Source organism: Charadrius vociferus, unplaced genomic scaffold, assembly GCF_000708025.1.
Source record: "Charadrius vociferus isolate BGI_N301 unplaced genomic scaffold, ASM70802v2 scaffold51, whole genome shotgun sequence".
Classification (NCBI taxonomy): Eukaryota; Metazoa; Chordata; class Aves; order Charadriiformes; family Charadriidae; genus Charadrius; species Charadrius vociferus.
Window position 1 is genome coordinate 2,310,016 of NW_009646939.1, and position 23,434 is coordinate 2,333,449.

General features: G+C 42.8%; 1 protein-coding gene across 4 annotated transcripts; it reads left to right on the plus strand.

The window, feature by feature from the left end:
* The first annotated feature begins 648 nt into the window (after positions 1–648).
* On the plus strand, positions 649–19,742 carry ZDHHC3 (zinc finger, DHHC-type containing 3). 4 transcript variants are annotated; one of them, XR_717930.1, is made up of 6 exons: positions 649–979; positions 3,722–3,846; positions 7,090–7,186; positions 9,089–9,170; positions 10,950–11,469; positions 11,536–11,580. XR_717930.1 is itself a non-coding variant. In XM_009894981.1 (6 exons), the coding sequence occupies exons 1-6, from the start codon at positions 674–676 to the stop codon at positions 19,740–19,742; spliced, it is 984 nt and encodes a 327-aa protein (XP_009893283.1). In that variant the 5' UTR covers positions 649–673. The 4 variants fall into 4 exon arrangements, 3 of the variants coding, with proteins under 3 accessions (XP_009893283.1, XP_009893284.1, XP_009893285.1); XM_009894981.1 differs by lacking the exon at positions 11,536–11,580 and adding an exon at positions 19,500–19,742 and having other exon boundaries at positions 10,950–11,080; XM_009894982.1 differs by lacking the exon at positions 11,536–11,580 and adding an exon at positions 13,790–14,563 and having other exon boundaries at positions 10,950–11,080.
* The last annotated feature ends 3,692 nt before the right edge of the window (positions 19,743–23,434 follow it).

Here is a 23,434-nt window from a genome sequence, read left to right on the forward strand (position 1 = left end):
CAGCTGTTGTTCGGGAAGAGCATCCTCCAGGCAAGACTAGAAATTCCTGTCAAGGTCTTTGCCTAGGCTGCTCCTTGAGCAGTTTCTGCCACTATAACTTCGCAGTGGTTTGTTTTTGCAGTTTTACCCCAATGCTATGAGTCAATGGATAAGGTGAAAGGAAACTTCTTCCACTTGCTAAGCTGCCCGGTATCTGTAGGAAAGACCCTTCCCTTTCCCAGGTCTGATGCAGCAAAAAGGGACCCCGCCAGCTGTGCCAGGTCTTTACTTTTTTCCTTGCATGACTGTGTCCAGTTCTTGCTTCAGTCCCTGCTGTGGCACCTCCTGTTGGCACCTGCCTGGTCACTGTTCGCTTCGTTAAAAGACTTGCTGCCTTTCCTCTGGGGGGAGTGGAGGTGGCCCACTAGTGGATTTAACCTGTAATTAAGCAAGTCTTAAAAGCACTTAGAGAGTCTTCTGAGTAAGAAGTGTTCTGATAAGTGCAAGAGTCTGGTTTCCAAATCCATTATTTTGGGTTTGATTTATTTACCTTTTTAGCTTTTTCAGCTCACTTTCTGCAATTTGGAATCTCCCACGTGATCCCCGTGCCATTATGCGAACAGAGGTCTACATGTCTTACAAAGCAGTGAACACTGTTTCTCTCTTTCAGATGCAAGTATGGACATAATAGCCTATGATGATTACTCCAGTCCACCGCTTCAGAGATATTGAAAGGAAACCTGAATACCTCCAGCCAGAAAAGTGTGTTCCACCTCCTAGCCGCGCTTCCCTGGGAACAATGTGGTTTATTCGAGATGGCTGTGGTATTGCATGTGCTGTCGTTACCTGGATGCTGGTGTTCTATGCCGACTTTGTAGTCCTTCTTGTCATGCTAGTTCCATCGAGAGATTATGTTTATAGTGTCATCAATGGCACACTGTTCAACACCTTGGCTTTCCTCGCTTTGGCTTCACATTTTCGTGCTATGCTGACAGATCCAGTAAGTATATCTCTCTCTGTATGTCTCGGAAAGAAACAGGCAGTGTTTTTCTTGTCTGCTAGATGTTGGGTAACTTAGCTGCCGAGTGAGTGGCAGATTTAAATAACTTTTTTGTGTCAGCCTGCTGAGTGAGGCTGCTGATGTGGTATGCTAATTTCTCATCCCACTCAAGTCAGATGCAAAGTCAAGGACCCAGCTTTAGATTCCCATTGTGTGAGCAGCTCCTCTTTTTGCACTGGGAAGGAGAGCGTTTCTCTCTGACGCTGTTTTCTCCCCAGTGGCAGATCTCGTGTTTGTTGCTTGTTGTGTCTTGACAAACAGGAAAGCTGGAAAAGCTGGTTTCGGTTGTCTGCCTTGGCAAGTATTGCTTCAGCAGAATGGAGCAGAACATGTGTTGTTTTGAAAAGCCATGTTACCATCTCTCATACTAGTGATTTGGTTGAGTTTATTGAACCATGCTGAAACAGATACTATGTGGGCATGCTAAGAGCTGACAGTTCTTGAAGCATCAGAGTTGTAAGACCCCCATGTATGTCTCCATAGGACATTGCTTTACGAGAGATCTGGTTTGCCGCTTTCTTGTCTTCCAGCTAGTGAGAAGATGCAGTTTAGTACCATGATGTTTATTCTGAGTGGCCTGTGATGGTTTATTTTGTTTAATAACCTCTGGACAGTAGATTCAGTTCAAAACCCCATCTCCACTAGTCAGTGGAAGGAAAAAACACGCTTAGACTTCCCTTGGCCCCTTCCTCCTGAGTGTTCTTGTTGCTGTTGGAAATAGCCGTGTGCCTTTGATACTCTAATTATTCCTTCCAAATGTCATTTCCTACTTGAAACCTTGTTAGGTGCCATTAAAACATCAGTGTAGTCTTTGTTTCTTAGTTTCCAGCTCTCCCAGAAGTCACAGCACTGCAGAAATGGCTTGATTTGGGGTACTTTCACGGTTTATGGTAAAGACTGATGCACTGGACGCTACTGCTGCTGGGCAGAACTGTGAGCAGTAGCTGAGAGGCTGAGGAGACTTCTGGTCCTTGGACTCAGGAATGCAGGGTTGCAGCAATTTGTTATATAGTTTATATCCTAGGGGTTCTCATCGTTGTTGTTGTTAATTGTTGTATGTTGTATGGCTTTAATGCCTAGGGACCTTCAGGTCACTGAAATTATTTTGCAGAGTTAGCAGGAAGTCTTTTGAAACAAAAGCTGTTTTCTGAAACAGACTGGGCAAGCAGTGTTGCAGAAACAGATACAATCTCTATGCGGAGTAATTGGGGAAAAAGATATGTTAATTCCTAGTGTGTGGTGGGATTTTTCAGTGTGGATGGTAAGAACCAGTGGGATTTCTTTTTTTATTCTTTGTAGAGGATATCGGATAAATTAAATGGAGGAGGGAAGATAAAGCGAGGGGATGCAGCAACATCTGGCAGACAATGTGAGTCAGGGACGAAGGAAGCTGCTGGGACATGGAGAACCAGGGGCACATCTAGGACTAGAATGAAACAGAAAGCACCCCTGAGACAAACAAATAGGAATTCTTATTATAAATAAATGAAAATGTGACTTGTTCAGAATTGATAGCATATGTCATGCTTTTCAGGAACTGCTTCCTATGGGTTCTTGCTAAAACATTCCTAAGGTTTTGAGCTTTGCAGCGTACTAAAGAGAGAGAACAACAGTTGTAGCATTTTGTGGAAATGGGTCTTGGTAATTTTTAAATTGGTCAGGCCCGTTAGGAGGTTTCTGTGTAAAAAGTCAAAGACTGCTCCAGAAAGCCTTATAGTACAGGCTTAATGTGCAGTTTTCTCATTGATGTGTATTATTCCCATTTATTGCTGTTGGGAGGTTGTATAGGTGTGTTAAAAAGAGACTGTTCCATCAGAAATCTGTTAAAATACTACATCCCTGCTTCTATTTCAGTATAAAAGTTAACATCTACAGAGGTGCATTTGTGCCAGTGTACCAGCACGGATTTCATACAGCACATTTCATGATCATTCTCTTCTTTTTTTGTTGTGTTTTTTTTTTTTTGGGGGGGGTTTTTTGTTTGTTTTTTTTTGTTGTTGAGAAAATTTATGGCCCTAGAAAGGCTGGAAACTCTTGAACTCAGGCTCCTGCAGCAGCTATGTGTTACCTGTTTAAAGACACGTAATTTAAAGTGGAAATTGCAGAGCTAAGAATGCTTTACCTAGTCTCATTCAGGTGGGAGGATTCTTAGTGTTCACCGTTTAAATGTTAAACCCTAATTAAGTAACAAATACACGATGGAAGCATAGCTATAAATCCATGAGGTGTTTACCAGCAACTCTCAGTGTACACAATGATACTTCAGAAGTAGCTGCTTCTACTGGAATAAAACATCTGCGGTTTCCAGTTTGTGATATAATACACTGGCATGATAAATTTGGTGATAGATGTGAAGAGAGCAATGAGGATCCTTAAGTATTTTAAGATTACTATAGGGTTACAAAAAATCGCTTAAGTGAGGATTTACTGGTGTTTAAGAAAAACAAAACCCACCAAAATGATGTAAATGATGTGTAAGTATGCGGTTTCATATATTAGGACCTCATTCTAATTTCTTTTCTGAACCTTCTTGCTCTTCCTGAAACTCTGTTGATGTTAGGGAAGTTTTTCTTTCTTTCTCATCCCTCCCCTCCCATAGTTTTAAGTCGTCTTATTGTTCTTAACCTGTGTACATTAGGAGTGCTAATCTTCTGGTTTGTTGTTTTTTTTTTTTTTATGCAGGGTGCTGTACCCAAAGGTAATGCCACAAAGGAGTTCATCGAGAGTTTACAGCTAAAGCCAGGACAGGTGGTTTACAAGTGCCCAAAGTGTTGTAGCATCAAACCTGACAGAGCACATCACTGCAGGTAAAGTCTTTTCTGAGGACTGCTATTTTATCAAGACCTCAACGATTATCCAGTGTGCCTTGATCTAAATTGTTACTGGAGTCTGAGACTGGAATGGTTAAATTGAGAGATTGGCATCTGAATTCTGTTGCCAATAGCACCAGACATGTTCAACCTTCTCTGAAAAAATCCGGGGCCTTTTCTGACAAGTTTTCATCTATTGCAGTCTGGGGCCACTTCTTGCAAAGTGAAAAAGACTTAAAATGAATGCTGCCTTGACTCCAGACCTGTAATTGACATTCCATAAATTTTCGTGTAAATGTGACTTAAGAAGGGACATTATAAACCAAAATGCATAGAAATCCATAAAGTGCAATGTCTCTCAAAAGGTCAGTGTCCTTTCTATTTTTGTTTTTATTCACAAACCCATTTGTCTAACTGCAGATTCTATTTGGAAGTGATATTTAAAGTTCAGGTAACTGTAGATACTTTTTTAAGAGTTCCCACTTCCACATTTTCATTGAGTACTGTGACTTTGTTTTGTGCTTTGTGGTAGATCAGTACGCCTACTGATCTGTCGCATCCTTTTTCTGGTAGGATAAACTTCACCGAAGAGAGTAACAGGTAGTGAGCTTTTTAGTACTAAAGGCAGTGAGCAAAAAAACCACCTACTTCCTGAAATTCTCTTCTGCTTTTAAAACAAGTGAACCTCCTTTCCAGTAAGTAGTTAATAAGTTTGCACTAGTGTCCCTTCCTTACCTACTCAAAAACCAAAATGTACTGAGGAAGCTTGTATCACGGTTACTTCTGATTCATGCAGGGGTCTCGTGGGGAGGGGAATACATGGTACTGAGCTGAACAACAGCTGAAACTTGTTCTGCTGTTTGCATTTTTCATATTTATTTTCAGAGCTTTAGTCTGCAAATGTTTTCCCATTTTTTATTGGTTTTTCATTTTAATCAAAATCAGGAGTTGGTTATTCAGCAGGAGCAATGTGATCATGCCTATCACTTATTAATGCTACTGTAAAATCCCCTCTGACACTTCTTCAATTATGAATGAAACTTCGCATCTAAAATGCTGTCTTGCTGATGACTCACAGCGTAGGTAAATGAAAAAGACTCTTTGGCTAAACACAAACCCTCGTCTCTATGGTCCTTTTTTTCTATGCTTTAAGATAACTTTTTAGACATTAATATTTGGGAAACTGATCCACTGAGCACTGATGCTGTTGAGAATTTGGAGTCATACATTTGTTTGTGGGATAGGAGGATTTATCGGGCTTTCACACATCACGGTTATGCATAGGCATCAGCAGGAGGTGCTGCTAGCTGTATGCCTGAGGAACCAGGCTGTTTTTTGATTTATATGCTACTTTGTGAGTCCCCCATGCCCCAAAAACTACTCCTGCCAGCATTTGGAAGCTGGGTGGTGGTTGAGCAGGGATCTGAGTATGGGCAATCCCTGCTGCCTATAGTTTTCATTCTTGGTTTCTGTGTTTCCTTTTTCATCAGCTAGTTTCATCCTGTGCCTCTTACCCAACTGCTTTTGGTACATACACATGGAGTAAAACCGCTCGTCTCAGCCTTAGCTTCCTCCTTCACGGAGGTCCTCTTTGGCTTGACTGCTTCAGGTTGTCCCTCTGGGAAAATAGGACCTAGGAGCAATTGAAGAGGTTGCTTGGGTACTTAGCTGTTTCAGAGCTCAAGGGAAGTGTGTGCACATCTGCAGGCAGTAAATTAGACCACGGGGAGGCATCCTCCTGCTTTACACCACCTGCCCCGCCTCCCCCCTCTTTTTTTTTTTTAAAACCAGTAATTGATACTCGTCATACGAAGTATGACATTATGGGGTAGATAAATTGTTTTTGCTGTGCCAGCTGATTTTAGTCCCCGTGTAGCTGAAGAATAATTTCAAGCTACTTATTCTAGCAAAACGAGACTTTTCCTGCTTTCCACTGCCCCTGGGGTTGGCAGGTAATAAGGGTACCTGTCCCTGCTGGAGGAGAAGCAGCTCCTGATCTGTCCCCATGCTGGGAGGCTGAGTCCTGCCTGACCAGCCTTTCATTTAAGATCAGGGCTGTAGCAACTCATAAATGTTTTTCAGGCATTGCATGTATCCTGGGGGATTACCCCCTCCCACCATGTAGAGTGAGCGCAAGGCTGTTCTGATGGAGAGGTTTTCTATTATTTATTCATACGTGCTCATAAGAACGTGTTTCTGGTTTTGTTTGAGTTTCCCTTAAGCATTTGGGTGTTGAAGTTTATTGTCTATATTAAGGTCAAAATATTTTTTGTTACAAGAAGAAAAATAAAATTAGCAGAGCCCTTGATCCTTTCTGTTTTAGTGCTGCCAGAATTGTTCTGGAATGGCTGTTTCCTTTCTGGGTCTATTGTTTGTTTGGTTTGGGGTTTTGTGGGTTTTTTTCATATTTGATTTCTGTGCTTGTTTGTGCAATGTAGTATCAGGAGACTGCCTTTCGTCTCCTATCATATGAGAAAGCAGCAGAGAAAAAGACTTCCTTTATTACACGAATTGAAGCAGTTACTGACTAAGCAAGAGACTGATGTTCAGACAAAGTAATAATCTTTTAATTATTTGACTTCTAGCCACAATGTGCACGCTGGCAAGAATTTGAATTTTGATTTTTATTAGTCTGGTTTTGTGAAGTGCATTAACATCTAGTTTTACCTTGAATGTATATTGTGGTACTGTCTTCCTGCCTGACTGCCACAGCTGTTTTATGCTAGCATGTGGCTTACCTTGATGTCAAGAATGTTTTCTAATGCTTTATTTAATTCTCTTTTTTGCAAGTTCCTGCTACCAGCTAATGGTAGTAAACAAACCTTAGTCTGTTATTAGCAGCTCTGAAAAATATCTTTGTTCATTACCAGTTTTCATCTTTCTGGGTTTTGTTTCTTTTTAATCTGTGGACATTTTCACAGACCGAATAGGTTAAAACTAAACTAAATCAGATTTTTTCCGTCTGCGTGAATGTATTGTTCAAACCATATTTTGGCAGAGCCACTGATGTGAATGTTATGCTAATGTGTGTTACTTGGCATTAATTTTTTACAATAGTAATTTGGTATTGTATGGTTCGTTTTGAACAGACATAGTCAAGTGAGCAAACCACAGTAAATTTATTTAGGTTCAGATTTCACCTCTGATTCTTTCCTTTCATTTCTTTGTCCTCTAAACCCCTGTGAAATCTTGTATTCCTGGAATGAAATGTGCTATAAATAAAGACCTGTATTCTTTCAGTGTTTGCAAGAGGTGTATTCGGAAAATGGACCATCACTGCCCGTGGGTCAATAACTGTGTAGGAGAGAATAACCAGAAGTACTTTGTACTGTTTACAGTAAGTATTTTGCAAGTGGTGTTTGAGGTTGTCTGGTGGGCAGCGATGAAATGCTGTGTGTAGTCTGTGAAGCAGCTCTGAAGGCTGGCTTTTTTTTTTTTTTTTCCCTCTTGTTTCAGAAGAACTTTACAGGGAACTGTTGCAGACTTTTGTTTCGCTAATTAGGGAACACACACAACACAACAACGGGGAAAAGGCATCATGGGAAGCATTTGCCAGGGTTTTGTGAGGTTTGTGTTGAAAGTTTTTCAGCACGCTGTTTCATAGGGCGAGTAGTTTATTGTGGCGTTGAGCTATTTGAGGCGTGGGCCATCCTTTTACACCATGCTGTGGCTGGTAGGGTCCCAGGCCATGTGTGGGATTCCTAAATGTTGTAGTTGTATCAGTACCCGTGTGGGATCTTATAATAAGAGCTGCTGTCACATCTTAAGCGAGGAGTGGGAAGTCTGCATCCCCTTTGGCAAGAATTGTCCACCTCTTAGTTGCAAGTAGTTTATTTTCGTACTTGAAAATCAAGGAGGTGTTTGACTTTTTGTACTATATCTGTGGCATCATGCGTAAGAAAACAGGAGTGCAAACTCGAATACTACATATTTATGGAAGGGTTGAAATCTGTTTCATCAAAGAGAACTGCAAATATCCTGTGGGAGTAGCGTGAATGTTACAAGGCTGAGTTTCAGTGATGCTCTGTTTTATTAATAAATCTTTTGAGACATCTGTAGATTCGAGGAAGAATGTTCTCATATTACCACCTAAAAAGGGGGAGATTTTCAGTTAAATGGAAAGGCTTACTGCTAAACTTTTGTTCCGAGGTGTGGTTTGGTAGGATGTGAGTTACAGAACAAAACGAATCCCATTTCTTTCACTTGAGCAAGGGTTTTTACACTGTGAGGAGCGAGATGGGTGTTTTAATCCTATCAAAAAGATTTCTGTTTCTGCTAAAACTGAAATCTACTTTCAAGTGGGCTGTATTAAACACTTAATGTAGTTGATAGAGGGAAAAAAAAGCAAGGGTTGCTGGTTTTGTTCTTGGTTATTCTTTTTGAGACATGGGGAGGTGAAGGAACGGCAGCATGCTCAACTTGCAAGGAAGACCAAAATACTCTCCTGTCACGTTTTATTGCTTCCACGGGCGTTTGTTGTAACAAAATCTCTCTCACTTCCAATATTTGCTGACCTTTGTCAGAGCCTGTAGGTTCAGGAGAGTCATCTTTTTAGCTCTGTCTTGGTAAATTGTAGTGTACTTGTAGTGTTGCGTATAATTTAAAGCTCTTTGTTACCAAGCTAAGACCTAATTTAAAACAAAAAGGATTAAGTACAAAATATTAAAGCTTGAGAGAAACTTTCCATGCCAGAGTCTGCTTCAGTGAAAAATACTTATTAAGAAAAGTAAATAAATCATTTTTCTGAAACTCATGCTGGAACATAGATAAAGTACGTTTTGTGGTTAAAACAAATTAGCTGTTGTTTCTCTGGGAAACTAGTGCTCTCGAGAGCAAGGATGTAAGCTTTGACAACATGATACCTCAGAGAGCTGCTGCTGTCTGAAAGTTGCACTGTACTCGGTGGAGATAAGGACAGTAAGCTGTGTGGAAGGCTGCGCTGGGGCGCGGGAGGCTGCATTTTGTGTCCAGCTGGCTTTGAATTAAACAGTCTCCCTCCTGTGCCCTCAGAGCTGTTAGTAAGGCCAGAATGTGTCTGTGTAGTCTTGTCATTTGCCAGCCTCAGGGTGCTTGTTTAGGGGGGATGGGAGGGCTTGGTGGTTTTTAGAGTGGTTTGTGGCTTTTTTTTTTTTTTTTTTTTTTAAGTCTTAACGCTTTGCTTTATTTGAAGTGTTTGGAAGATTTAGCATTTTGGTCTTTAAACTTACCTCATGTCTATATTACATCCTTTATTTTTCAGATGTATATAGCACTGATTTCCCTGCATGCTCTAATCATGGTGGGATTTCACTTCTTGTATTGCTTTGAAGAAGACTGGACAAGTGAGTACTAACACAGTATCTAATTAAAATACCAGATTAGCCTATGAATAAAACCTTATAATGTAGTTTGCTTATAAGGCAACCCCTTTTATGCTGGTTTCAGAAGAATGCTCTCAAGGTTCTGCTGTGCTATCTTTTTTTTTTTTTTTTTTTTTTTTTTATGATCAATCCTAGAACTTCATAATTCTTTCTGACCTGCTAGGGTCTATGTCCTGAAAAGTCCTGTTTCAACTTAAGCCTGATACTGTGTAGAGAGAAGCTAAGATGTAAAGACACCTAGATAGTATGTGTGCAATAACCTACTGTTGACATGAACACAGCACTAATTTCCAGAATGCCAACGCAAGATAAGAAGAATGTGTGCGCTTTTTATAAAAGGGTAATGTGAATCATTCTTGCGAGACTGCCAGGAAAACACGCTAACTCAGATCCAAAAATCCACCCTCGCAAGAACAAACAATTCCTTTCCACAAAAAAAAAAAAAAAATCCAAAACAACCAACCAACCAAAAATAAAAACCCAGCCCTCGCTCTGGAGCAGCCAGTGAGTAAATTTTCACGAAGCCAGTTGAGATGTGTTTTTAAACAAATGGATACAGGAAATCCTCTAGGTAATGCTGAGTCAAACAGCAAGCTGTCAAAAAATGTGTGTGCAGATCTATGTGTTGCTTGTGGATTTTGTTGGAAGAGCATTAGCTTTGTTTTTCTTGGAATTTCAGTTGTGTCATTAAATATAATGGCCTGGTTTAGTTTATAATACTGCAGAGGATGGGTACGTTTACACATATGAATTGAATTTGACAAGGTTGTTCTGCAGTTCAAAGCTTTGCAAAACAGCTGTCAGCTGTCACTGAGAACATCTGGATTTGACTACAGCGGCCAGGGGAAGGATACATCAAAAGACAGAGTTTCCTTCGCCTGCTTTCTCAGAGCCTGCGTCTGTGGGGGAAGCGCTTTCCCACCTATCCCAGGTTTAGGTGGCAGAACAGAGCAGTTATGAGAGATGGATCTGTTGTTCCAGCTGCCTTTGGAGTTGTGCTGGTTGTGTTAGCCCCTGCTTATGGTGTATCTCTTAAAGCTTAACATCTCCTGAGAAAATATAGGGTTTCTTTGGTGATACTCATTCTTGGATTTCAGAAAAATCTGGAGATGTTCTGACATATACAACACCCAGCTCAACACTGATTTTTGCCCTATAACATTTTCCTTCCTCTTCCTTTCTTCTGCTTCTCTTTTACAGTTACCTTCTCAGATTTTGTCAGCTCTTGCCTGAGTTTGCCCTGTAGAGTATGAGGAAAAATTAGAATTTGGCTTAATCTGCCCTTCTTTAGGTTGTGACTTAGAACAATTATGAAAGGAAGCATACTCTGGTTTTATGTTGGTGCCACAGAAATAATTATCCAGTTTGAGATTTCTAATGGGACTTTCACTGTGGAAAATCCATTAAGAGTGGAGTTTAAGGTGAAATGGATTAGAGTGGAGTCCTAGCCAGCGTGCTGGGGAAACACCAAAGTGGAAAAGAAAGTTGCATTCTTCAAGCATTGCAGGGGTTTGTTTTTGTTTGTTTGGTTTGCTTTTTTTTTAAACTTGCAGGAGTGATCATTTGATTGCTGAATATCCTCAGGAATGTCAGAGCTTCCCTGTGCACCTTTTTGAGAACGGTGATCATATAATTTGTTTTGACAGTTTGAGTATGGAAAACTCCTGGCTTAGCAGGTGTTTTGCAGCTGCTGCATTACTTGATCTCTCCCCTTCCAACTCCATTGTTTTGTCTTCACAGAATGCAGTTCCTTCTCTCCGCCAACTACAGTGATTCTTCTTATCCTCTTGTGTTTCGAGGCCCTCCTGTTTCTCATCTTCACGTCGGTTATGTTTGGGACCCAAGTACACTCCATCTGCACTGATGAAACGGTGGGTGACTCACACACTCTCTCCTTTACCCTGTCTCTCTCAGCGTTCGTAGAAACAGTGAAGGGCTACAGGGTTTTAACTCATTGCACGGGGAGTTCATGTATGTGTACTCTTTGAGGAAAGACCCAACGGAATAAACTGAGCTAGCACAGTGCTGGATTGTGTTCTCTGAAGGTTATTGCAAGAAGTAGCGTCCACCTATGTATCGGCTGGGATGCTGTGTTGACAGTACCTCTGATAAGGCAGGCATTGGTAACTGGGATTACTCTGTAGGGAGTTTTTGCCCGTGTGGATTCGAGAACCTTTTTACTTTAATGAAGTGCTTTTATTTTGGTATTGTCTGAAATTCAGCTGTGTCCCCCCTGGTGTCACTATTTACAGCTTTATGTGCTGGAAAGACAAGATGAGTAGGTTGGGAAGGGATATATATACACACATGCACACTGTTCTTTTAGTCTAGAAAATTTCCAGTTTTAGCTGCTTGTTAAACAGTTCAGAAACTCCTGCCAGAGGGAAAAAGAAATGAGAGTGGAGTAGGCTCATGGAAACCTGCTGGGTACAGTCTGCTGCAAAGCCACCATGTCATCCCCTATTCAAAGGTGGCATAGTAGAGGTTACGTAGTAGTGTTGCAGCCCATCGTATATCCCGGCATTTGCCCGCTTCTGTGAACATGGAGCTGGTGACTCTTGGGGAAGTTCCCACACTTGTGAATACTGCCGGCCTTCACCAAGCATGCTCAGATATCTGAATTAACTGGAGTGGCTGAAGAGAAGATATAGTCTTAAAAGAGTGACGACTCTTTTTTCCTTCCCTGTCCTCCTTTAGTTTTCTCTCCCCTTCAGTTGTTTGCCCATGGCCAGTTGAAGCAAGAATAGGTATTTTTGCTGCCGTTGGAGAGCTATGAATGGCGTTACAGACTGTAAGAGCCCATCACTCCCAAGTCTTTTTTTGCAGCACTTTTTTTTTAGTGCTTGGCTTCTACAAGAGGCTGATGTTCACACTGTGGCTCTTCTGTGTTCAGAGGAAGGCTTCAGCTGTTCTTTCTGCTGGGGAGAGCCCCAGGAAGAAGTACAGTGTCATACAGAACAACAAGATCCTGCCGAGCTTGAGTTTATCAATAAGTGTGTAAATTAGCAATGCTGCCTTTGAAATTGTCATCTGAATTTCTCAATCTTTGAGACCTGTCAAGAATTTTTAGAAGATGCTTCCTACAGCTGGGCACCCAAATAAGTCCTCCGATTTTCTCTTCCCCTCAAATTCTGGGAACTCATGGATGTTAAAGGAACAATGCCACAATCTAAAATTACAAAATGAAATATGGTTTCCCCATGTTGGGTTGTGGGTTTTCATTTTTGTTTTCTTTTTTAATATGTACCAGGAAGGATTTTGCTCTGGAATGTCTCATTGTTGATTTGCTTGCATTGAGCTAGCTGTGTCTGGCAAGCAATCTGTTTTGAGCAGAGAAATATTTCCAGATTAAATTCTTCCTTTCTTCCTGGTGTGGTCGGTTGCAGTGTTTTACTTCACGTTTTAGAGGCAGGGCTCTATCTTGCCCTTTCTCACCTTCCTCTTCCAGTCACTGGGAGACCTAATTCCCCATCTTGTGTACTCTGTCCCACCGGGATGGTTCCTTACTGCCTGAAGGGACCCAGAACCCTAATATTTTGCTGTTGTCTCTAGAGGTGACATTTACCAGGGATCAGCACAACCCTTGCAGTGGACCCATGTTGTGTTCTGCAGAGCTCCCAGAATCAGTAATTTGAGAGAGACAGATGTATTACAGTGCATTAATCGATAGCAGGGGAGAGACATGTAGGTCAGGAGAAGCTTACTTTGCAAAAGGTCTGGAGTTAAAGAACGGAGTGATCTGCCTGCTGCCGCTACCCGTGGAAGAGTAATGCTCTCCAGTGACTACACTCGTTCATTTTGCTTCTTGGCAGCCAGGAATACCTTTCCTGAAAGACCAAATTCACTTTGTGGGTTTTAGACACAATACAAATAATTATTTTTTTTTTTTTTTTTTAATGATTGACGAGTGAATGTTTCAACTGATTGCTTGTGGCTTGTTTTCGTTCTCCCTCTAACCTTTACTAAACAATGCCGATGATTTCTCTTAAATCGGTATCCTTTTTAACCCCTTCTCCCTGCTGTCAGCCCGTGCATGTTTTAGCAGTGATTCTAATGAAACATGAAGCGGCACCAGGTAGACTCAGCTACACTGAGCCATGGGCACTTCCTGAACTTGCTTGGTGAATCTGGGAGCATTATAGAGATTATCTTTGGGTTTGTGGTTGGTTTTTTTTTTTTTTTTTTTTTGTCTGCAAGCTTATAATGGTTTCCTCTAAAACTTTCCATCTGGTTAGAGCCTGATGCTTTCAGCCATTAAAGAACATACTTTTTGTTTGGTTTTAGGCGGTGGGGTTTTTTTAATTGACATCAGAGGCAATTGGAAGGCAGGTCTTAAAAGGTTTATGAAATATACCTGAATGAAATTAAAGTAACTTTATTTCCAAGGAATACTATGTATCCTTAATATTATTTTTTTTTTTAGTATAAAACAATGAGAAGAAAAGGAAAGGCAGTATAGATGCATTTTTATTTTCTTACTCCATCCCTTGGATAAGGGGTAACTGAGAGTAGACCTTTTGCCAAATCCAGAACTACAAAATCTGAGTGTTTGACTGAAAATGTGATATTTCTGTTTTCAGGGAATAGAACAGTTGAAAAAGGAAGAGAGAAGATGGGCTAAAAAAACAAAATGGATGAACATGAAAGCAGTATTTGGCCATCCGTTCTCTATAGCATGGCTTAGCCCATTCGCAACACCAGACCAAGGAAAAGCAGACCCGTACCAGTATGTGGTCTGAGGAATTCTTGACCAGCATTTCCACTAAAATAGAAACATATTACAGCACTACTGTTATAAATTTTCCATGAATGTTTAAAACAAAAAGCAAAACAAACTTTTTTATGTCTGTTAAATGGCTGATAATTGCAGAGGAAAAAAAAAAGCCCTGTATTCCACAATTTTAGATAATTCTATATCTCTGGCTGAAACTGCTGCTGCTTTTCTTTTCTTTTTTTTTTCTTTTTTTTTTGTATTTCTATTTTTTTAATCTTGTTAACTTTACTGGCCTTTGTTTCTCTCTGCTTTCTGTATGGCATAACTAATGTGAAGGGGATCCTCTTTCTCTGTTGTGACCCACCTCTTCTGAGTAGATTCTCATGCTGTCTCCTGACTGTGATGAGCTCTGTGGAAGACATATGAGTGCCAACAGCCCTACACAGACACCTTTGGACTTCCTGAAGGAACACATTGCTCTTTCATAAGTGAACCTGAACGGGGAAGCAAACATTTCACTTACCAAAAGGTGCAAGACAAGAACGCAACACAGTAAGAGAGCCAGTTGACCTGGTGATCGCATACAGTTAAAGTACTTCAAACAAATGTTGCCAATACCGATTCCCACCCCACCCTCCTTCTTCCTTCCAGCCACAGAACTGATTCCATCTTTCTGGCATTATTTTGTCTGTTCCCTCCCTCGTGCGCAGGAAATTGTTGCCCTCTTAGGGTAACTGCGGCAGATTTAGAAGACTCTTCAGATTATTAAATGCCTTACACTTGCAGGAAAGAAAGAAATCCAATTTTCAAGTGTTTAGAGTAGCAGAATCATCTTGTTTGTGTGTGTTTGTCTTGGTAAATGACTTGTTAGAGCAATGCCTGCTACACAGTGTTAACGTGAAAAACTGACATGAATGCCCAGATTACTATAAAGACTAATATTGATGGGATGTGTAGGTGTACCAGGGTGATTGATTCTATATTCTTAGCATTGCCCTGGTTTAGAGCTTTGTAAATCTTTTCTCATATTTATGCATACATGTGTATGCGTGTAAACACGCACACATATATGTGTAAGTATTTTAAATTGGGAAATATTGATGGTAAGGAGCATGCGTACTGTTATGAACTGTGTGATGATGAAAGTGGGGGAGACAGAAGGCATTCCAAAAACGGGTAGAGCTAAACCATTCATAACTACAACTGACAACTTGTGTTCAAGCAGAAATTTTATTATATTTTTGGATCATGACTCCCATGGGCTCATCAAGTGATTGCAAACAAAGGAAAAACACAAATCAGCTGTGTCCATGACTTCCAAGGAATCTTTTCTTTCCTTGGTTTAAAATGAAATGGGTTTTTTGGGGGGGTAAATGACCTGTTTCGACTGCTTTAAAGCCATGGGGGAAGGGAGGGGAGTCAGAGAAGGAGAAATTTAATGGATGTCTCATTTTGGAAGTAATGTGAATGCTGCATCTTTTCAATCTGTCAATGCTTCCATATGGAAAACAAATGCAATAAAACTTTTCCAAAAACTTGTGTACTGTTCTTATTTTCTTTCTTCACTTTAAAGGTTGGGAAAAATCTGTCATGGTTTTCTGAACTTTCACTTCAGTAGGCGAGCAGGCAGAAGCATGTAAAGGTTAACTGAGCGTTCAACTCAAGTTTAAAAACTAGTTAATGGGTAATATACTGATCTGTTAATTGGTGTTATTGCATCTTGTGGAAGAGGCTTCATGTAACTGCTCTGCTGTGTAAACGGGCAGTTTCTGCAATCCCGCTTGCTCGGGGTTAGATCATTAGGAGTACGTTGTGATCTCTACTGCAGGACTGCACGGAGGGAGCCGCAGGCTGGACTTGCACCTCCATGGGAAGATTCCTGTGAAGGAAACGTGGCTTTGCGTACGCATTTCCTTAACGAAGAAAAGTTCAGGAAAAGGTTAGGTTTTGTTTTTATAGTGCTGATGCTGCTGGTAGTGGAAAGCGACTGTAAATAAATATGTGCCTCTGATTTGGGGATGCAATGGTGTTTTTCAGAGAATACTCCCAGCTTAATGGTTAAGGGCTGGATCTTTGGCCAGGGCTGGTTCAGCCAGTGAGACGCATGCAGGTGGTAACTTGAACTGGTAGAGAATCCTGCCCTAAAACTGTCTTGACACAAAATCAAATGTATTGGGGGGAGAGGCTTTAGTCACTTAGGCAATGAACAAATGAATGCATCTCTCTGTACAGTTCCTTGCTTTAAAAATTGTTTTGATTATAAATTCCCGGTGCACTTCCCAGTTTTGGTTTAATTACCTTTATTCACTATGCATTTTGGAGGAAGATCGCTTATGTTGTTCTGGTGTTTTGACCATTCTGAAAAAATGTGTAATTACTCAGTTTTTCTTGTTTCAAACAAATGGCAATTGTTGAACAGCTTTATGTAGTCTTGTTATTTTCAGTCAGACTGTTTTTGTTTTAAATGAGGCATCATCACAGCTTGCAGAAACGTCCATTGGTACCTGTCCTGTGTGTCTCAGTAACAGGGGGTCCTCAGTTTTACTCGCACCGTACAACTTGGTGGCGCAATCTGATGCGATTTGAATGATACTAAATGTGAGTCAACATGAGAAAGGCAGACTTAACCAGTTTGCTCACGGAAAGTATTTTCTCGGGCAGGACTACCTGATTTCAGGTGCTAGTTCTGTTTTAGCGTGGCCAAGAGAAAAGGACAAACTTGATGAGAGGCGGGGTATTTTTTTTTTTTTTTTAAAAGCTTAGCAGTGCTCCCAGCAGAAATGAGTGCAAGGATCTGCTGGAGGGAAAGTCTGCCTTAATCATGACTCCTGTAGCAACACCTCCTGTGTCGTCTTCCCCTTTAATGGACAGATTGTTACAGCACTTGCCTCTTCTGTTCGTTCTTTCCGGTTGGATTTTAAAAGTGTATTAAAAGAAGTTAATGCATTTCTTCTAACACGCAGGAGTTGTCCTGCAGATCGCTTCTGGGTCAGGCCATGCAGCCCAGCATCCTTTTTTTCTTTTTTTCTTTTTTTTTTAAAGTGAAATAGCTGCATGATGGGAAAGAGAAACAGCTGTTAATTTAATTTGAAATACAAAATTCTCACTTTCTAAAATAATGATGAGAGATTTGGGGTACACTTTTTTTTTTTTTTTTTTTTTTTTTAAAGAGGTTTCATGAAACAGTAACGAAACATCTTCAACAGTTGTGGATTCCTTCCCTTCCCCCTTAAGTTTTGGGTTATTTTTTTAAGGCAAAACATCCCACCCCACTGACTGTGGGGCAGGCAGCCAAAATTAGACCAGGATACAGTTTTTAAAACTTCTGCTCATTTTCAATACATGCCCTGAAGGGATTAGTGGGGTAGGGCTGGGAGAGAGAAAGTATGCCCCTGCCTGCTCTGATTAACTGCTCCCTAATCTGGCTTTAGTGCGACCTCCAGCCTGACCTTGATTATCGCCTTGGTCAGTGGATACTGTTCAGAGCAGGTGAACCATGTTTTTTGGGGAAGGGAGGAGAGGGGTTGCTGCCCAGAAGTGTTTGAGATCCCTTATTCCCGATGTAGATGGCGGCATGGATGGAACGGGATTACGCACGGGGTGGAGGGCAGGATTGAAGCTTGTGCTGCCGGGGAAATGCGGGTTTAAATGCGCGGTGTTTTCTTTCTCTTCCTGCCCGGTGCTGCTTGTTTTCCTCCCCTCTAGACACTCACGCAATTCATGCTGCAGCTGCAGTCCGGATTTGTTACTAACACCTTAGAAACCTCCTGCAGTTTGCTAAGGAACAGCCAACAACCAAAGATCTTCCCCTGCTTTAAGCTGCAAAAGCCCCTGCCTGCCAGCTGCATGGCCGCAGGGCGCCGGAATCGGAGTATCCCAGAGGATAAAGCACATGGCAGCGCTGAAAGACTTTGCCGAGGCTCTGCTGAGCCGTGCACCGAGTGCCGTCCCTCTCCCAGCAGGGAGGTGAGATTGGGCACCGGTGGCGGCAGTACCGAGCGCCTCATCCCGAGGGGCCAGAGGCTACGAGGGTTTTTCCCTGGAACACTTTTGCAACGGCATTTGCCAGCTTGGGAGCAGAGCAAAGGGACGTGTGCCCGCGCTTCGCGTTGCAAGATGCACGTTTGTGCTTCGGGGCTCGAATATTTCCCGAAATTGCAACCCTGGAGACTTCGGCTTCGGTATTGCGTCATTTCTTCCTTGCTGGATGGATTTCTCCTGAGTCAACATGAGAAACGGGGCATGAATGAAGCTCACAAAAGCTTTTTGCACGTAATTCTTTGTTTTGTGGTGTGTTTTCTTGCGGGCCTGCTCATGCTGACTCAATGTTCTTGCAAAACCCAGCTGCTGCTGTGTTAAAATGTCGTGTTAGTTATAAGGGTTACTGCGAGTGCAGCTGTGGTGCTGCTGAGCTGTTGCGTGTATTCATGTCCCACCCCAACCCCCGCAAAGCTTTGGAATGTTTTGTGGGTCGTTAGGGAAAACCTGCAGAATGTGAACACGACAAGTGTATTTTTCATCCAGCCATTGGATGAAAAAAAAAAAATGCTCTTTTAAATGGTTTTAACTGAATTTGGTCTTTTTTTTCTTTTCCTTGAGTGTCTCAAAGCTTGCGTCCAGTATCTTCGCTTCCCTAAGAACAGAATTTCTACCTGCTCTCACATCATGAGCACATACACAGCTGTAGATCTGACTCTTCTCACATGATACGGACTATAGGCATAAAAAATTGTGCCCTATTTTACATAGTGGTAGCCTTAAAAAAAAAAAAAAAATTAAAAAAAATTCTTAGTTCTTTATTCCTACATGAAGACTACCAGGAAAAAAAAAAAAAGTCACCGCCTGAATTTGAAGGACCTGTTATTTAAGTGCCATCAAAATGTTTACTTTACCAAAAGTGATGTTCTTGGAGGGAGGATGAATCATAATATTGACCAACCGAGGCTCCGGTCCTGCTTTGAAACCTCCACTTCCACCCGTACAGATTTCGTCATGTCCCTGCGGGTATCCGGCTTGCATTGCGATTTCTCTTTGACAATTTGTTAAATGGAAATTGTGTTCTTAAATATTTGCTCTTAATTGGCGCAGAGTGAGCTCATTCTTATGTCAGCCTCTAGTGACAAGCCTAGATACGGCTGTGGTAAATTACTGATCCGTGGAAAAAGTTGTGGTATTTTGCCTTTATCTGAACTATTGTAAAAGTGCCCAAATAAGGTGAAATTTTGAGTTGTAATTGTATTTTGTTACTCCTTGGAGGGGTTAAAAAAGCATCGGGAGGAGAGATCCAAGTTTCCAAAAGGGATGGCTTTTTAGAAGCGTTCTCTTTACCCATAGAAATCCATAGAAACTTGTACCCAAGTAAGTCACCGAGATGCAGATTGTCCACGTATTTGGTCTTGGTTTGGGGTTTTGTTGTTAAATTTGGAGATGAAACCCTCAGCGATGCAGGACGTCTCTCTTCATTGTTAACGAAAACCTGAACACGGCCCTGGCTGTGGGTGGGCAGTTTTGCACGTGCTACAGCGGTTTTACCTGTTTTAAATGTGAGACGACCCAAAACTCTTCTCTTCTTGCAGGGTATTGAGCGTCTTAAAAACCAGAAGCCAAGCTGGGAGAAGGTCAGCGGCTGGGAAGGAATGAAGCTGGCATTCGGGGGTGCTTTCTCCTTGGGGTGGTTCAATCCCTTTTCCAACCTGAACTGCGAGAGCCCCGCGCCGGCCGAAGAGGTGGCAGCAGCTCCTGCGTCTGCGATAATGACCCAAGAAGAAATCGAGCAGTTTCTGGCTCGAGATGTTGCCGTCCAAGTGTCACATGAATAAGCAAAGCAGCCTCCAAGATGTCAAGAGCAGCTTTCAGGTGTTGGGTTTTTTTAATAACTACTCGTGTTGGAGATTTAAGGCGTTGTTTTTTAACATACTTCTGGTGCATTAAAAAAATTCAGGAGTATTTATCCGGAAGTCAGGTACGGCGCTAGCAGAAGCAATGCAAATCTCCAGAGAAAGCTTTATAGGTGATGAGATTCATAAGCTGCTTTTCGGACCTGCGACAACTGCTTTATTGAGCTTTTCTAACTTGGCCTTTAAGGAAAGTTTATAATTGTCGGATAGATTGGTCCCAGCTCCCAGAAATGTGTAAGGAGTCTGGTTAATCTTTTGTCCTTGCCACCTTTTGGAGGGTTAAATGATAAGCCCCGTCGAATGGCCAGATTAGCCCAGCTCTAAAGGTTTTGCTGAAAAAGTTTCTTTTTTTAGCTCGTCCCACGGATGCTGCCTCTGGATTATGAAAACTGCTGGTGCTCAGGTCTTGGCAGAGGTGGGGTACCAGGCTGTGGACGCAGCAGATGGACCAGCTTGCCCTGGGTGTAATTCCTTTGGGCTCCAAAACATCTCCAGGGGTAAACTTTAACCCTCTGTGCTTGCGAGGCTCTCTGAGATTGGTGGTGGTGGTGGAGCCGGCGGGCTGCTGGTGGTGTCGGGCTGGCGGGAGCATTTGCCCGCGGCCAGCACTGCCGAGAGCAGGCAAGTATTGGCCAGGTGGTTGTGCTGCTGGTGGGGGGGAACCTTTTGCCTCTGGGGGCTGCGGTTCGTTAGCGCGTAGGACCTGTGGAGCGGGAGCTGCCTGGCTGAACTCCGCAGCCCAGGAAGGAGGCAGCTGGTCTCCGCTGGGCACCAGGGATATTTCTGTGGCAAAGAAGAGAGGGAGATGTGAGCACACTGCTGATGGAGGTACTGGCTGTCTCTTTTTGACTTGTCTAATTTAGATGTCTGTCTTTCTGGGTATTTTTTTTTTGGTTTTTCCTTGATAGCCAGAGTTAAGTTGAGAATGAATGTTGCTTCTTAATCTTACCGGGGTTTAACGTTGTCCTGTTGGTACTTGCCATTGTGCAGGGTTTCCCTACGCTAATTTTGCAGCCAGCTCCTGGTGAACATCAGTGAGTGCGTAGAAGGAACGTGCATCGCTCAAGGAAAGCGTCACTGCAGGTGGCAATAGCTGCAGCAAAGTCATGCAAGAGGTGACGTTAGCCATAGCGTTCAGGTACACTACAAACACTTGGGGTGCTCCAGGTGCCAGTTAGTGTAGTTTTAATTTAGACTGTTTTTCAATATTTTTTTTTTTTGACTCCTTGTCATCTCCCTTAGCTTAATTGTCAGTAAATTTTGCAGGTTATTAAGAGACATGCTCCTGGTTTTCCCCCACAGGATATGCTTGACTTCATCCCCCCCTCCCCTGTAACGTGGACCAAAGATAATTGCTTCCTCTCAAAAGTAAGAAAAAGGAGTTTGGGGGATGAAAGCGTGGCAGTGTGAAAGACCTAGATGAAGGTTTTATTATTTATTGAAGCAATACCAAATGGAAGTTGTGCAAGATTTCCCCCCCCCCCCAAAAAAAAAAAAGCATCTTAGTCTGTATTAACAGTGTGACATTCAGGGCTACCGTGGAGGGATGAGATTCTCTCCTGAACTTGTCCTCTGCCACAGCAGTCCCTTTTTCTGGCAAAGGGACTGGGAACAAACTGAGCGCCGTGACTGTTAGGAGCACAGCTTGGCTAAAACCCAGGGGATATTTCCGAACGGTTGTCCCGTCTCCTATCCCCTCTGGATGTCTCCACTTTGTCAATGAAAAATAGGTTAAGAAAAAATCATTAGGAACTGTGTGTTTATAAAAACCTTTCAGGTAAAGGGAAAGGCCCTGCATTTGGGGCAAACTGAGGTGTCCCCTCATGTCACTTAGACATGAGGTCTTGAATGTCTTTGCTCTGTGCAGCGGTGTAGATAGTGAGGGAAAAAGCTCTCCTGCTTCTGCACCAGCCGACGTTCTTCTCTGTTAGTGTCCCACAGGAAAGGGGCATCAGGGACTTAGGCAGATCTATAAGGGATTTCCTATAGGGAGCAATAGGGATGTTGAAGGAGGAAAAGTAAAAGTGCCCTTTTTACCTCAAGTTTTCTAATTTTGTCTTGCTGCTTGGCCTCTGCATCCAGTTAATGTCCCTGCCTCCAGTGCCGTGTCTGCAGAATGGGAATGGTGCTACCAGGTCCTGGGGGGAGAAACTAGTTAAAGGTTGAAAATCGCCTTGAGGTGAGCACGTGGGGATGTCGGTGAGGGAGAGAACCCCTCATGCTGAGTTTTGGTGATGCTTCTCGGGATGTGATCCCCACTTATATGGCTTCTGGTAGGCATGGACAGAGGCAGCATATTTCCTCCTCCACTCTCAAACCTGGTTCACCTCATCATGACGACAGGCATCCTTCGCTTTTGTTTCCCACGTCTCGTGTTGTTCCTCAGGTGCTGGCATCTCTGGGCTTTTTTTTTTTATTTTTTATTTTTTTTTAATAACTGAAACAGAAAAGCCGTGTGAAGAGGCGGAATGAGAGCTAGAACTCCTCCTACAGTGCAGTTATGGTCCAAGTGAGAGATGGGGACATGTCCCCGTGCCCTACGCAGAGCCACGGGCAGCCAGCCCAGCCCCGGCTCTGGTGCTCCCCAGGACCTGGCAGGGTGACGTCCTGCATCCAGCGAACTGGTTCTGCTGGTGTCTCTTGGCTGTCAGTCTCCCTCATCCCCCTCTTCTTCCTCCTCCCCGAAGCCCCAGCATCCTTCAGTGTGTCTCCTCTCTGTCTCAGTATGGTGTGGCAACCGTCAGAAATTGCAAAAGTCTTCATGAGTTGGAAGAATCTGTTTTATTCACAGCTCTAGCATAAACCTCCTTCTTTAATGACTGCCTGGTGGCTTGAGACCAAATGGGACTTTCATGAAACTGAAACCAAACTCACTGTTTTCCCTTCCCTTGCCTCCACGTGCTCCTTGCCCCTTGTTAAATCGTGCCTTCATCTTCAGGCCGTGCTGCTGTGGTCTCGGCCGGCTGGCCAGGCCCCGGGGAGGGCACTCCTCGAGAGCGCTTGGTGTGCTGCCATCCGCTTGAGATCCCATCGCTGCTCTGGCACGAGGTGGTATGGCAGACGTGAAAAGCGTTCTTGTACTTCTTACCCGCTGTCTTCTACAGCAGGTTTTCTATGCAAGTAAAGAACTTACATCTCTTGAAAATATATATATTTTGCTGTTTGTAACTCCTTTTTATGCCTCTGGTTGCTACTGTACTTATTAAAGAACTAATTTTTCCATCCACCAAGGACCGCCTGCTCCTCCCTTCCCCACGGTTGCAGTGCAGACACGGTACCCACTTTGCCTGTGGAGAGGGGCTCCTGCTCCTGGCCCTGCCACCACCAGAGGTGGCCTTGCAGGGACCCAGAATGTCGTGGGCAGAGGGGTGGCGGGGGCCCAGGACAGTGGCCCAGCAGCCACCTGGGCACTCCTCACAGGGTTCCCAAAATCTTTGAAATTCAAGTGAGTGGTCAAAAGCTCTTCCTCCTCCCTCTTTTCCTCCTCCCTCTTTTCCTCCTCCCTCTTTTCCTCCTCCCTCTTTTCCTCCTCCCTCTTTTCCTCCTCCCTCTTTTCCTCCTCCCTCTTTTCCTCCTCCCTTCTTTATGGGCTGGTCCATGACCAGGTGTAGTTG

Excerpts from the sequence above, each read along its gene's own strand:
- ZDHHC3 (XM_009894981.1), top strand. The coding sequence starts at position 674 with ATGATGATTACTCCAGTCCACCGCTTCAGAGATATTGAAAGGAAACCT. Across the intron at positions 980-3,721 it reads GTGCTATGCTGACAGATCCA|GGTGCTGTACCCAAAGGTAA; the intron begins GTAAGTATATCT and ends TTTTTTATGCAG. Across the intron at positions 7,187-9,088 it reads AGTACTTTGTACTGTTTACA|ATGTATATAGCACTGATTTC; the intron begins GTAAGTATTTTG and ends TTTATTTTTCAG.